General features: G+C 54.9%; 1 protein-coding gene across 1 annotated transcript; it reads right to left on the minus strand.

Moving 5' to 3' along the window:
• Positions 1 to 627: 627 nt before the first annotated feature.
• On the minus strand, positions 628 to 11,301 carry FDXR (ferredoxin reductase). The gene is made up of 12 exons (XM_066236594.1): positions 11,143 to 11,301; positions 10,331 to 10,428; positions 6,075 to 6,170; positions 5,745 to 5,867; positions 5,431 to 5,544; positions 5,030 to 5,131; positions 4,019 to 4,126; positions 3,685 to 3,769; positions 3,352 to 3,551; positions 3,095 to 3,266; positions 1,198 to 1,368; positions 628 to 1,079 (listed from the first exon to the last, which is right to left on the minus strand). Exons 1-12 carry the CDS (start codon positions 11,219 to 11,221, stop codon positions 949 to 951), a joined length of 1,479 nt encoding a protein of 492 aa, XP_066092691.1. The 5' UTR covers positions 11,222 to 11,301; the 3' UTR covers positions 628 to 948.
• Between the last annotated feature and the right edge of the window lie 386 nt (positions 11,302 to 11,687).

Consider the following 11,687-nt stretch of genomic DNA (forward strand, 5'->3'; position numbering starts at 1 on the left):
TGTCTCTAGACTGACCCTCAGAGCCAAGACGGCCTCAGAGAAAACAACACGGGCCCAAAGCCCTGGGTTCGAGCCCGCAGCTCACTAGCTGCGTGACTGAGGGCCAGTTTTGCGGATCCCTTGGTCTCTAAACTAAGGTCAGCATCTCGGGAACTGGCATTTAGATGCTCGGCAAACTGCAAAGCACTAGGGATATTTTCATACTGTTGGCTTGTTGACCTGGCTGGAAACCGATAAGGCAGGGAAGGCATTGGAAACAAAGTCGGGGACCCGCACAAGACAGAAGGGACCACAAGGAGGGGCTGGGGCAAGCTGCTGCCCAGTCCCCTCGCTCCCACATTTTCTCTTTTCTTGTTATAGTTATGCCGGCGGATAACCAGGAATGGGGCCAGAAGAGAAGACCCCAGGGTGCCTGCCGTGTGGGCAGAAGGCCGGCAGGCCACAGCAGCAGGGCCAAGGATAGAAAGGGACGGTCTGTGCCAGCACTGGTTACCAAACCCACAGCCAGCGCCAAGAGGCCCCTGAGCAGAGTTGGCTCTGCGGCGCCACCTGGGGGCTAGAGGGGAGCCGCAGCTGGAAGGTGACTCCAGGCCCCAGAAGAAATCACAGGCACATCAAAATTTGGCCTTCCATTGCAGCTGTTTTATTTTCAGCAAATTCTTGACCTGGTGACCCTCCGTAGTCCAGCAGGAGAGTTAGGAGGGAGGAAGGTCAGCCTGCACCTGCACCCATCCTTAACTGAGGTTATCTCCTTGCCGAGAGTTAAACCCACATTGGCAAGGGATACCTTCTAGCAGGCGGGAACGCTCACTGGTCCTGGAAAAGAGGCCGCCAAAGCCCCGTGCCAGGGCAGGCAGGCGATGCTGCAGAGAGCAGAGTCCGCTCAGACTGACCAGCCCCATTCCTCTGTACAGCACTCTCCCCTCCCCGCTGGGCTGGGATCCGGGCTCAGCGCCCCAGCAGCTGCAGCATCTCCTGAGGATCCAGCAGCTTCTCCCTGGGCTTCCCAGTACGCTGGCCCCGGGACACCTCCTCAGCATCCAGCTTCTCCCAGTCCGAGAAAGAGACGGGCTGGACCCCTGAGGCACAGAGAAGATAAGTCAACCATCATCCATCCCAGTTCAGAGCACACCCTCCCAGTGGAAAGCCCCAACAGCTGCCCACCCCACCTCCCAGGAGTTTACAAGGGGCCCAGACCTCGGCTGCTGAGCAGGGCCTCGACAGCCGCATAGCCAGGCCTGGGGCCAGGCGGCAGCAGCCCGGCCTTCAGGTCCTGCAGCAGTGTCTGGCTTGTGAGGAAGCTGTCAGCCATGGTAGTGGTGATGACACCTGTGGGCCCTCTCTTCACCCAGCCGCTGCAGTAGAGGCCTAGGAAGGGGTAACAAAGTGGGAAGGGAAGGACAGGTGGCTGGACAGTCATCTGTAAGCCTGACCCTCCGGTATACACACGTGTGCACATGCATCCACATATCCCGAGTCCTCCCAGCAGCCCCAGCAGCTAGGCCCACTGTGGCCACCAGCCCACCTCCCTGGATCTGCTCAACCTGTGTTTACCATCCCATCTCCCCTGCACCTCAGTTTCCCCATGGGCAGGAGCTCCCTGAGGGTAAGAGCTGGGCCTTGCCCACCTCCAATCTTAGCAGGCTCTTTGTAAACATTTGCTGAAGGAATAGACAGACAGGAACAGCTTGGAAGTCCCCTGAGGGCTTTAATCTCCAAATCCAGCACTGAGCACAGGGCCTAACCCAGAACAGGCCTCCCTCAGTACATGGAATGATTTAATAATCATATATAGGTGGGCATATCAGTTAGACTGGGAACCTTCCCTAGGGCCAGGAGGAGGGTGGGGCTGGTTCCAGGACCTAGACCTCTAGGGCAGGGGTCGGGAACCTTTTTGGCTGAGAGAGCCATGAACGCCACATATTTTATTTTATTTATTTATTTATTTTTAACAGAGACAGAGAGAGTCAGAGAGAGGGATAGACAGGGACAGACAGACAGGAACGGAGAGATAAGAAGCATCAATCATTAGTTTTTCGTTGCGCATTGCGACACCTTAGTTGCTCATTGATTGCTTTCTCATATGTGCCTTGACCGCAGGCCTTCAGCAGACCAAGTAACCCCTTGCTCAAGCCAGCGACCATGGGTCCAAGCTGGTGAGCTTTTTGCTCAAACCAGATGAGCCCGCGCTCAAGCTGGTGACCTCGGGGTCTCGAACCTGGGTCCTCCGGATCCCAGTCTGATGTTCTATCCACTGCGCCACCACCTGGTCAGGCTTAAAATGTAATTCCATGAGAGGCATACAATGACCCGTGTACTAGTTACGCATTATCCAATAAAAATTTGGTGTTGTCCCAGAGGACGGCTGTGATCGGCTCCAGCCACCCGCAACCATAAACATGAGCGGTAGAAAATGAATGGATTGTAATACATGAGAATGTTTTTTATATATATATATATATATATATATATATTTTTTTTTTTTTTTTTTTTTTTCCCTGAAGCTGGAAACGGGGAGAGACAGTCAGACAGACTCCCGCATGTGTCCAACCAGGATCCACACGGCACGCCCACCAGGGGCGATGCTCTGCCCCTCCGGGGCATCGCTCTGCCACAACCAGAGCCACTCTAGCACCTGAGGCAGAGGCCAAGGAGCCATCCCCAGCGCCCGGGCCATCTTTGCTCCAATGGAGCCTTTGCTGCGGGAGGGGAAGAGAGAGACAGAGAGGAAGGAGGGGGGTGGGGGTGGAGAAGCAAATGGGCGCTTCTCCTATGTGCCCTGGCCAGGAATTGAACCCGGGTCCCCCGCACGCCAGGCTGACGCTCTACCGCTGAGCCAACCAGCCAGGGCCTGTTTTATATTCTTAACATTATTTTTTTATTAAAGATTTGTCTGCGAGCCAGATGCAGCCATCAAAAGAGCCACATCTGGCTCGCGAGTCATAGGTTCCCGACCCCCGCCCTAGGGCCTGAATCAGAGCAGTTTTTCAGTGCTTGTCACTGGATGAATGAATGGGTGTGAATGGCCCCAGAAGACACCAGCCTCCCTGTCCCCCATCATAGTTTGGTGCCTAGATTTCTTGTACCCTCTCACCTGGCACATCCACAACCCGGCCCTCCTTATTGGGGATGATCCCAAGTTTGGGGTCAAAAGGCACACTGGGGTCAATGGGGCGGCTCTTATACCCAACGCTGCTCAGCACCAGCCCACAAGGGAGGTCCTCCGTGTCTCCAGTGGGCACTGCCCAGGCGGTCTCACCGACACCCTGTCGGGGAGAGTGTGAGCAACACCCAGCTGAAGTGAGGAGACTTGAGAACAGGGTGTCTTTGGGTAGCAAGAGACTCACTCACCTCCAGTCTGGTGACAGCCAGGCGGATGCCTGCTGCCTGCCGCCCATCTGGTGAAGGCAGCACCTGCTGGGGGCTTCGGAAAAAACGGAGACCCCAGACTCGGGAGGCCACTGCCTGGCGGGCAGCCTCCTCCTCCCCTGGCTTCTCTGCGGCTGTTCGAAGCAGCAGTTCCGTCAGCCGCTTCCTCGGGCGGGGCACCTCTGTCAGCAACACAGAACATCTCAGGGTTGTCCCTGGGTTACAGCCCTCTCTCAAAAGGCCCTCCCCCAAGCCCTCTCTGACCTAGGCCATCCCCTCCCTAGTGAGCTAGGGGGCCAGGCCAGGGTCCCTCACCCTTGATTCTGTCGTGGAGGCCCAAGAAATCTGCAGGATCCAAAATGGGCCGGGTTCCTGGTAACTGAATCATCTCCCGAAGCTCCTTGGGGGTGGGGGTGAGAAGTGGTGGGGAGGTCAGGCTCAGAGCACTGTCCACTCCTGAGCCCCTCCCCCCCACAGCCCAGGCCACGTCGGGGACACCACCCCCCCCACCACGGCAGGCACAGGGCCCTGTCTGGCTCCCCTCTTCTACCTCAGGCAGCAGCATTCCCAGGGGCTCTGCCCTGTCCCACCTCCCAAAGGGAAGCCCATCTATTTAGGACCCTGACCCCTCTCCCTCTGGCCCCAGCACCTTAATGGTGAAGGCTACTTGCAGGGGTCCACGTCGGCCCACTATCCACACCATCTTCACCCGACTCTGCCTCAGTACCTCCAGGGAAGCCTCTGTGATGTCTGTTTTCTGGCACAAAAGGAGGATCTTAAAGTCATCCAACACTAAGCCTCTCGGTTTGGTCATGTCCCTACCCTGAGCCTGAGCAGGTTGACACCTGTAAAGTGCACCACTGCCCCACCTGGTGGCCATATGGAGCACTGCTTCCAATTCTGCAAATGGCTCAAACTACATAGTAGCAAACCAGACCCATGCTATTGCACTCAACAAGTGTTTACCATATTCAGGGTACCATGCAAGGGGCAGGGAGAGGAGGGTGTTAGTGGTATGGAAAAGAGACATGGTGTTGGCCCTCATATGGCTTCTTATCTAGTAGAGAGAGAGATAATTATCAAATACTCATCAATAAACATAAAATTAAAATGATCACAACATTCTTTGAAACAGTAGACAAGTTGCCCTGGCTGAATAGCTTGCTTGGCTATAGCATTGTCCTGAAGCACAGAGGTTGCCAGTTCGATCCCTGATTAGGGCACATACAGAAACAGATCAATGTTCCTGTCTCTGTCTCTCTCCCTTCCAATCTCTCAAATCAATAAGATAAACATTAAAAGAAGAAACAGTAGACATGTCTGTGAGAGGAAGGTATAAGGCTTCCTGAATAAAGGGACAACTGAGCTAAGAACTAAAAGATTGACTGGCAGGAGGTGAGTTGAGAGTGTTCCAGATAGCACAGTAGTATGTGCAAAGGTCCCGTGGCACACCGAATACTTTTTTGTTAAAGGCCCATGTAGCTAGAGCGCTGAAAGTGAAGAAATTGTAGAAGATGAAGCTCACAGGTTGCCTTTCTGAAGGCCTCTGTGTGTCACTGAGCTCAGTTTGGAGGGATGAGTCCTGAGCCCTGCAGCTAGGGCACCCTCTCCTCAGTGTGACCTCTGCTCTACCCTTCCCACCCCAGGCCTACCCACTCACCTCGAGGTGCTCAGGTGGGGTCAATAAGATCCGGGCCACATCCAGAGCCACGTTCCCCTGCCCCAGAATCACAGCTGTGTCACAGCTCAGGTCCGGCGCCAGCTGGAGGGGAGAGGACTGGATAGGGTACCCTAGCCTCGGCTCCAGTCAGGCTACCAGTCCATAGCACTTGGAGCCTCAACTCAGGTCCTCCCCCACCTGACCACACCCTCTCTTCCCAGAGCCTTCCATAGTTGACCTCCTGCTTCATCAGCCTGACGTCTCACATCTCATCTCACTGGGAGCCTTCCACTCCTACACAATGGTTCCCTCTTCCCCCAGCTCTGGCATCCAACAGCTGCCCAGCACTGGACGAGGAGTGGGGAGAAAGAGGCAGCAGCGGAAGTGCTCCCAGAACTCACCTCCTTGTTCTCAGGAAGCCCATTGTACCAGCCCACAAAGGCCCGGGCTGAGAACACACCAGGCAGCTCCTCACCAGGAATTTCCAGAGCTCGGTGGTCCTCTGCTCCATAGCTCTGGGGAAAGACCCAGAGCCCTCAGCACCAGCTAAGAGCCCACCAGCCTCCGGGGCCCTCCTGCAAGCTCCTCTCCCTTGGCTTCCACTCTGGCCTATGCCCAGTGGTTTGGGCCTCACCCCTCCGCCTCCCATCCCTCTGCCTCCACCTCCTGCTGCTGCCCTGCCCAATGCCCTTCCTCCCTGCCCATCTGCACTTACCAGCACCACGGCGTGGTACGCCTCCCGCAGCTCTGGCACGGTCACGTCCCTGCCCACAACCACATTGCCATGGAAGGCACAGCGGTCAGAACGGGCCGTCTGGGTAAAGGTGTTGATGACATTCTGCCAGGCCCCAGAGTATGAGGGGTTAGATGATGGGGCAGGTCCAGGGACCATGCTTGTGCCACCTTCACCCCACAATATCCCCAGGATAGAATGTGGGTGACATCTACAGGATCTGGGGTCATTCCATGCCACCAGGGAGCTTCCCTTCCCTCCTCGCCTTCACCAAAGCCTCCAAACCTCCCCTCCATGCCCATTGAGACCCACCTTGACCTCAGGGTGGTCAGGCGCCACACCAAAGCGCACCAGGCCGAAGGGTACAAGCTGCTTCTCAAAGATGTCCACATGGGCCCGGGTGTGATGCTGGGAGAGAGGGTGGCAGGTTGTGAGACCGAGGGAGGGGCTGTGCTCTTACCAGCCCTCCCTTTCCCAGGCAGAGCAGGAGAGCCCAGCTCAGTGGGCAGAGGACACAAGGAGGCCAACCACCCAGAGAGCCAGACAAGAATGGCGCAGCTGCCTGACCAGGAGGTGGCGCAGTGGATAGAGCGTCGGACTGGGATGCGGAAGGACCCAGGTTCGAGACCCCAAGGTCGCCAGCTTGAGTGCAGACTCATCTGGTTTGAGCAAAGCTCACCAGCTTGGACCCAAGGTCGCTGGCTCAAGCAAGGGGTTACTCGGTCTGCTGAAGGCCCGCAGTCAAGGCACATATGAGAAAGCAATCAATGAACAACTAAGGTGTTGCAACGCGCAATGAAAAACTAATAATTGATGCTTCTCATCTCTCTCCATTCCTGTCTATCTGTCCCTGTCTATCCCTCTCTCTGACTCACTCTGTCTCTGTAAAAAAAAAAGAATGGCGCAGCTGAGGTCAGATGGTGAGAACTCAGCCAATGGGAAGGAGGCAGCCTCATTCCACTTCAGGGGTATCAGCTTCTTCATATACCTGAAGTAGATGTTCCACACAACCCACCTTAGAACCCTCGACACTTCTAGAAATGCCCAGTCAGGCTGGTATCCTTTGAAATTCATGCCTGCCTTAGCTCTGGTCTCCAGGATCATCCTGGTGGAAAGGGGACTAAGCTGGACAGTTGTGAGCATAGTTGGGGACAGAGGGAGATAAAAGGGGCTCTACTCTTAGTCTTAGAAAAAACAACAGCCTCACTCACACATTGGTTCCAGGGCACCTAGAGGGACCATGGGGAAGGCACAGAGTTGGGGGTCAGGCACCAACCAGCCACATGACGGTTAAGTCCCAGATATGCCTCTTTCACTGTAAACCGGGACAGGTAACAGCACTGTGCCAACCCCTGCCCCCATCAAAGTTGTTGGAAAGCATCCAGGAGGTCAGGACAGAAAATGACTGGGCCATAAGCAGGTTCCAAGTCAAGAAGTGTCCAATGACACAATGCCCTGCCTTGTAACTCCACCCTGGCTCTTGCTCTAACACTCCTGATTGAGCGGGACTGAAGCTAAATGATCCCTCCAGTCCCTCATCCTGACAAAGGCTTCTTGCTGCTCACCTCCTCACCTTTGTCCAAGTCTCTCTTTCCCTCCACTCCATTGCCGATACCCAAGGCCAGGCCCCCATCACCCACTCGCCCACCCATGTTTCCTGACTTTCCTATCTGTGCCTGCCACAGGTGGTGCCTGACTCACCTCCTTCAATCCCCACTGATGTGGTACCCAGGAAGAGCTCTGGCTTTGTAGTCAACAGCCACGAGGACCCCATCACTCTTTGGCTCTCTAACTTCTCCTTACAAAAGAAGGATGCTCGATTCTGGCATGGTGCTCAAGATTAAATGAGCAAGGCCTAAAGTACTTAGCCTAGGGCTTGACCTGCGGTGAGTGTGCAATACCCAAAGCTATCCCACTATTACTGTTGTTGCAAGTCACTGCCTCGCTCATAAACCTTCCCTGGCCCTGGCTGGTTGGCTCAGTGGTAGAGCGTCGGCCTGGCGTGCAGAAGTCCCGGGTTCGATTCCCGGCCAGGGCACACAGGAGAAGCACCCATCTGCTTCTCCACCCCTCCCCCTCTCCTTCCTCTCTGTCTCTCTCTTCCCCTCCTGCAGCCAAGGCTCCATTGGAGCAAAGATGGCCCGGGTGCTGGGGATGGCTCTGTGGCCTCTGCCTCAGGCGCTAGAGTGGCTCTGGTCGCAACATAGCGACCCACCCCCATGGGCAAAGCATCGCCCCCTGGTGGGCAGAACATCGCTCCCTGGTGGGCGTGCCGGGTGGATCCCCATCGGGCGCATGCAGGAGTCTGTCTCTCCCCGTTTCCAGCTTCAGAAAAATATACAAAAAAATAAAAATAAATAAATAAATAAATAAATAAAATAAACCTTCCCTGGCTGCCCACCGCCACAGGACAAAGTTCAAACTGCTCAGCCTGGCGGACAGTACCTTACACAATCTGACTTCATCTTCCATTCTTTCCTGCTGCGGGTCCTTCCCTATAGGTCACACTGCTCTCTCCAAGGCCACCTCCATAAAGCTACCTCTGCTGGACATGTTTACTGGTTATCTTGCACGACCGACCTCATCTCTCAGGAAGCCCTCTACTGCTTAACCCTGCAGTTCCCCTCATCCCTCTGCTGTTCTTTCTTAAGCCCCTTTTCCTCTGCCCCCCTTCTAACAGAAACATTCTGAGGTTCTTCCAGTCTGGACCCCCCCTCCCCCCCCTAGGCACATAGCCCCTGGGGAAGTTTCATAGGCTCCCACCTATGACCTCAGATTCCCTAGGAGCTCCCACAAGCTCCGAACCTGAGCGCCCCGGATGACCAGTGCCACTGCCCAGGTGTGCTGTGCACGTTCCTGCTGCTGGAGCACAGCCAACAGCTTAGAGCTCCCCGTGGCCAAGGACCAGCTCGTAACCGGCCTCTGTGTCTATCCCTCAGCACCCACAGGGAAAACAGTGCAGGTGTTGCTGGCTGAGGGCATGCCAGAGTCTTTGTTCACACTGCAGGCACTGAGAGGCCTGCCTGGAAGGCCCAATCTCCCTGCTCCCCGAAATTCAGGCTCAGCTAACACTGTTCCTTACAGAAAGCCCTCCAGGGCCTCCCCAGCCCAGGGTTGTCCAACCGCATGGCAGCTTGCCTGGGATGACTGCCCACACACGGAAGGCTCTCTCCTTCAATGAAGATTAAATGCACCTTCTCTAGGAAACACTTTCTGACTAACCCCACCTAACTCAGCTGATGCTCATGATATTATCGTAATTAGCTCTTTCCCCCCCGTGTTGCTTGGAAGGTGCGCTTAGGTCACTTTACAGCAGGGCGACCAACTTATCTCAGTCTTTCCAAGACCTTCCCAGTTTTAACATCGAAAGCCCCATGTCCTGGGCAAACTGGGCCAGTTAGTCACTCTACCCTTCAAGTATCTGCAAATGTGTATATAATTAATATAGTCATCCTTTCTCCTGTCTCTTCACGGACACTCCAAGTCCCGCCAAAGCAAGGCCACTGTCCTGTCTTAGTCAGCCTAGGTCTTTTTCTCCCTTCCCCCACCATGGTTCTCCCTCCCTCCCACCAAGGTCCAAGGTCTGGCAAAGTCTCAAGGGTAATTAGTAGCCTTGGGGCCCTGCCCACCAAGGCCAATACTGTAAGTACTGAGATACTAGCCTTTGGGTGGGGGCTGGGGATTGGAGAGCAGGCTGAAAGAACAGCAAGGCATGGGGAGGGATACAGACACTGGTGAAGAGAGCATGTAAGGTGGATAAAGTTACAGAAAACCCTGAGAAGGGGGTAGGGCCTCAAGATCCAGGATGTTGGGGACAGAGTGGAGACAGAAAAGAAAGAAGGGAACATGAAGGACAGGATAAAGTCATCCTGCAGGTCTGCATAAGCTCCTTGGTGGGCTTGGTCAAGGAAGCACAGTCATCTGCCACTGACCACTGACCATCACTCGTCAGGCAGACACACTTCTCTCATAGCTGAGGACCTAGAGTGGAAGCCCCAGATGTAAGGGACAAAGCATGTAAAAAGTATCCTATCTAGGCCTGACCTGTGGTGGCGCAGTGGATAAAGCGTCGACCTAGAAATGCTGAGGTCGCCGGTTCGAAACCCTGGGCTTGCCTGGTCAAGGCACATATGGGAGTTGATGCTTCCTGCTCCTCCCCCCTTCTCTCTCTCTCTCTCCTTTCTAAAAAAAAATGAATAAAAAATAAGTGAAAAAAAAAAAAAAAGTATCCTATCTAGATTGGCTGGGAGCCTCTTCCCCTCAGGGATCCAAGAGTGCTTTTAAAACTCAAAAGGATGGTGCCTGGCCTGTGGTGGAGCAGTGGATAAAGTGTCGTACTGGAATGCAAGGTTGCTGGCTCGAAATCCTGGCCTTGCCCCGTCAAGGCATATACAGCAAGCAATCAAGGAACTAAAGTGAAGCAACTATGAGTTGATACTTCTTGAGCTCCCCACTCCACAAAATCAATAAATAAAATATTTTTTTTTAATTCACAAGGGTGGGGCTTGCCCTTAGGATTGGAGCAGTAAGTGAATCATGGGTGAGGGAACCAGGAGGGTTAGGCTTACCTTTAACAGGTGTTGGGCAGTGTAGAAGCCAGCTGGGCCACTGCCCACCACAGAGATCTGGAGGGTCTGCTCCTGTGTGGAGAACTGCTGGCGGGAGCCTGGGGATAGGGGAGTAGGACAGAGGTCAGGACAGCACTCCCTCCCCAATCCCAAACCAGCTTCAGTGCTGCACACAAGTCGGAGCTTCTCAAGTATGAACTTCCTCTTTTTTGTCAAAGCTTTGGCGTTTGCAGGGTTCCTTATTTCATCTGAGCCTCAACGACTGTGTCTTCATTCAGAACCCCTCATTTCACCCATGAAATTGCCCTGCACAGTACTTTTATATTTTTCTTATGGGGTTCCCTACCCACCCAGCTAGAATTCCACATCCTTCAAAGGACCCTGCATCACCCTAATCCCACCCCATGGATCTTCCCACAAGGCTCCCATTTACCTCTCTATCCCCTCTTCCCATAGAACTCTACATTGCCCCAATAGACCCGTCTCATTTCTGTCTCACCTCAGACTTCTCTCTTGCCCTGCAGACCTCATTATCACCCTCATTCACCTCTTCTCACAGCCATGTACATCATGGTCTCCCCTGCTCACCTTTATTGAACCTTGTATCACCCTAGGGCACCTCACCCCACAGGCCCCCATCTGCCCCGTACACCACCCCACCTCGTCCGTGTGAGTGGACCCCTCCAGTCTCGCCCCCGGTCCTCTCTCTTGTCCCTCTCCAGCTCTGCCCCAGCTAGGCTCCAATCCTTCCACTTAGCGCTTGCAGGCCTCCCCACGTGCTCCCATGCAGGCCCAGGGGTGCCAGCTCCTACTCGCGATGCTCCCTGTGGGAGGCGGCCGAATCCGAGGCCACGCCGACCAGTGCCACCAACGCCAGCAGCGCGGAGCCATTGCTGGGACAACGATCCAGCTGATCCCGAAGTTTGCACTGCGCTCCGCGCTGGGCACCGCCTCCGACCCGGCCCCTCCCTGGCACCGTGCTCGTCCCCGCCCCAAACCCCGCCTCCCAGGCTCTGGGAAAGCATAGCTTGGCTGCACCGCCCGGCATAACCCGAAGAATCCCGCCCGGAAAAGAGAAGCCCGCCCCTTGACCCACCCTCTTCTGCTGACGGCCGGCTCCCGGGACTTCCGATTCCTACGTGACTTAAATTTCTCCCCAAACTTCACCCTCTCTCCAATTATCTGAAATCTAGAGTTAAAGGAGAGCAAATCCCCACCGCTTTTTCAAAACGGCTTGAAGAAAGGAACCAATTAGAGAGGAGTTTACTAAGCCTCTCGTCGCTGGCTGATGACGCAGGCGCCTTTTCTTTTTGAAAGGTACGCCCCTGCCTGGGCCAGAAGTCCGGAAGAACGGGGT

This window comes from Saccopteryx bilineata, chromosome 6 (assembly GCF_036850765.1).
Source record: "Saccopteryx bilineata isolate mSacBil1 chromosome 6, mSacBil1_pri_phased_curated, whole genome shotgun sequence".
NCBI lineage: Eukaryota > Metazoa > Chordata > Mammalia > Chiroptera > Emballonuridae > Saccopteryx > Saccopteryx bilineata.

Excerpts from the sequence above, each read along its gene's own strand:
- FDXR (XM_066236594.1), bottom strand. The coding sequence starts at position 11,221 with ATGGCTCCGCGCTGCTGGCGTTGGTGGCACTGGTCGGCGTGGCCTCGG. Across the intron at positions 10,429-11,142 it reads TCCCACAGGGAGCATCGCGA|GCTCCCGCCAGCAGTTCTCC; the intron begins GTAGGAGCTGGC and ends CCCTATCCCCAG. Across the intron at positions 1,369-3,094 it reads CCGGGTTGTGGATGTGCCAG|GCCTCTACTGCAGCGGCTGG; the intron begins GTGAGAGGGTAC and ends ACCCCTTCCTAG.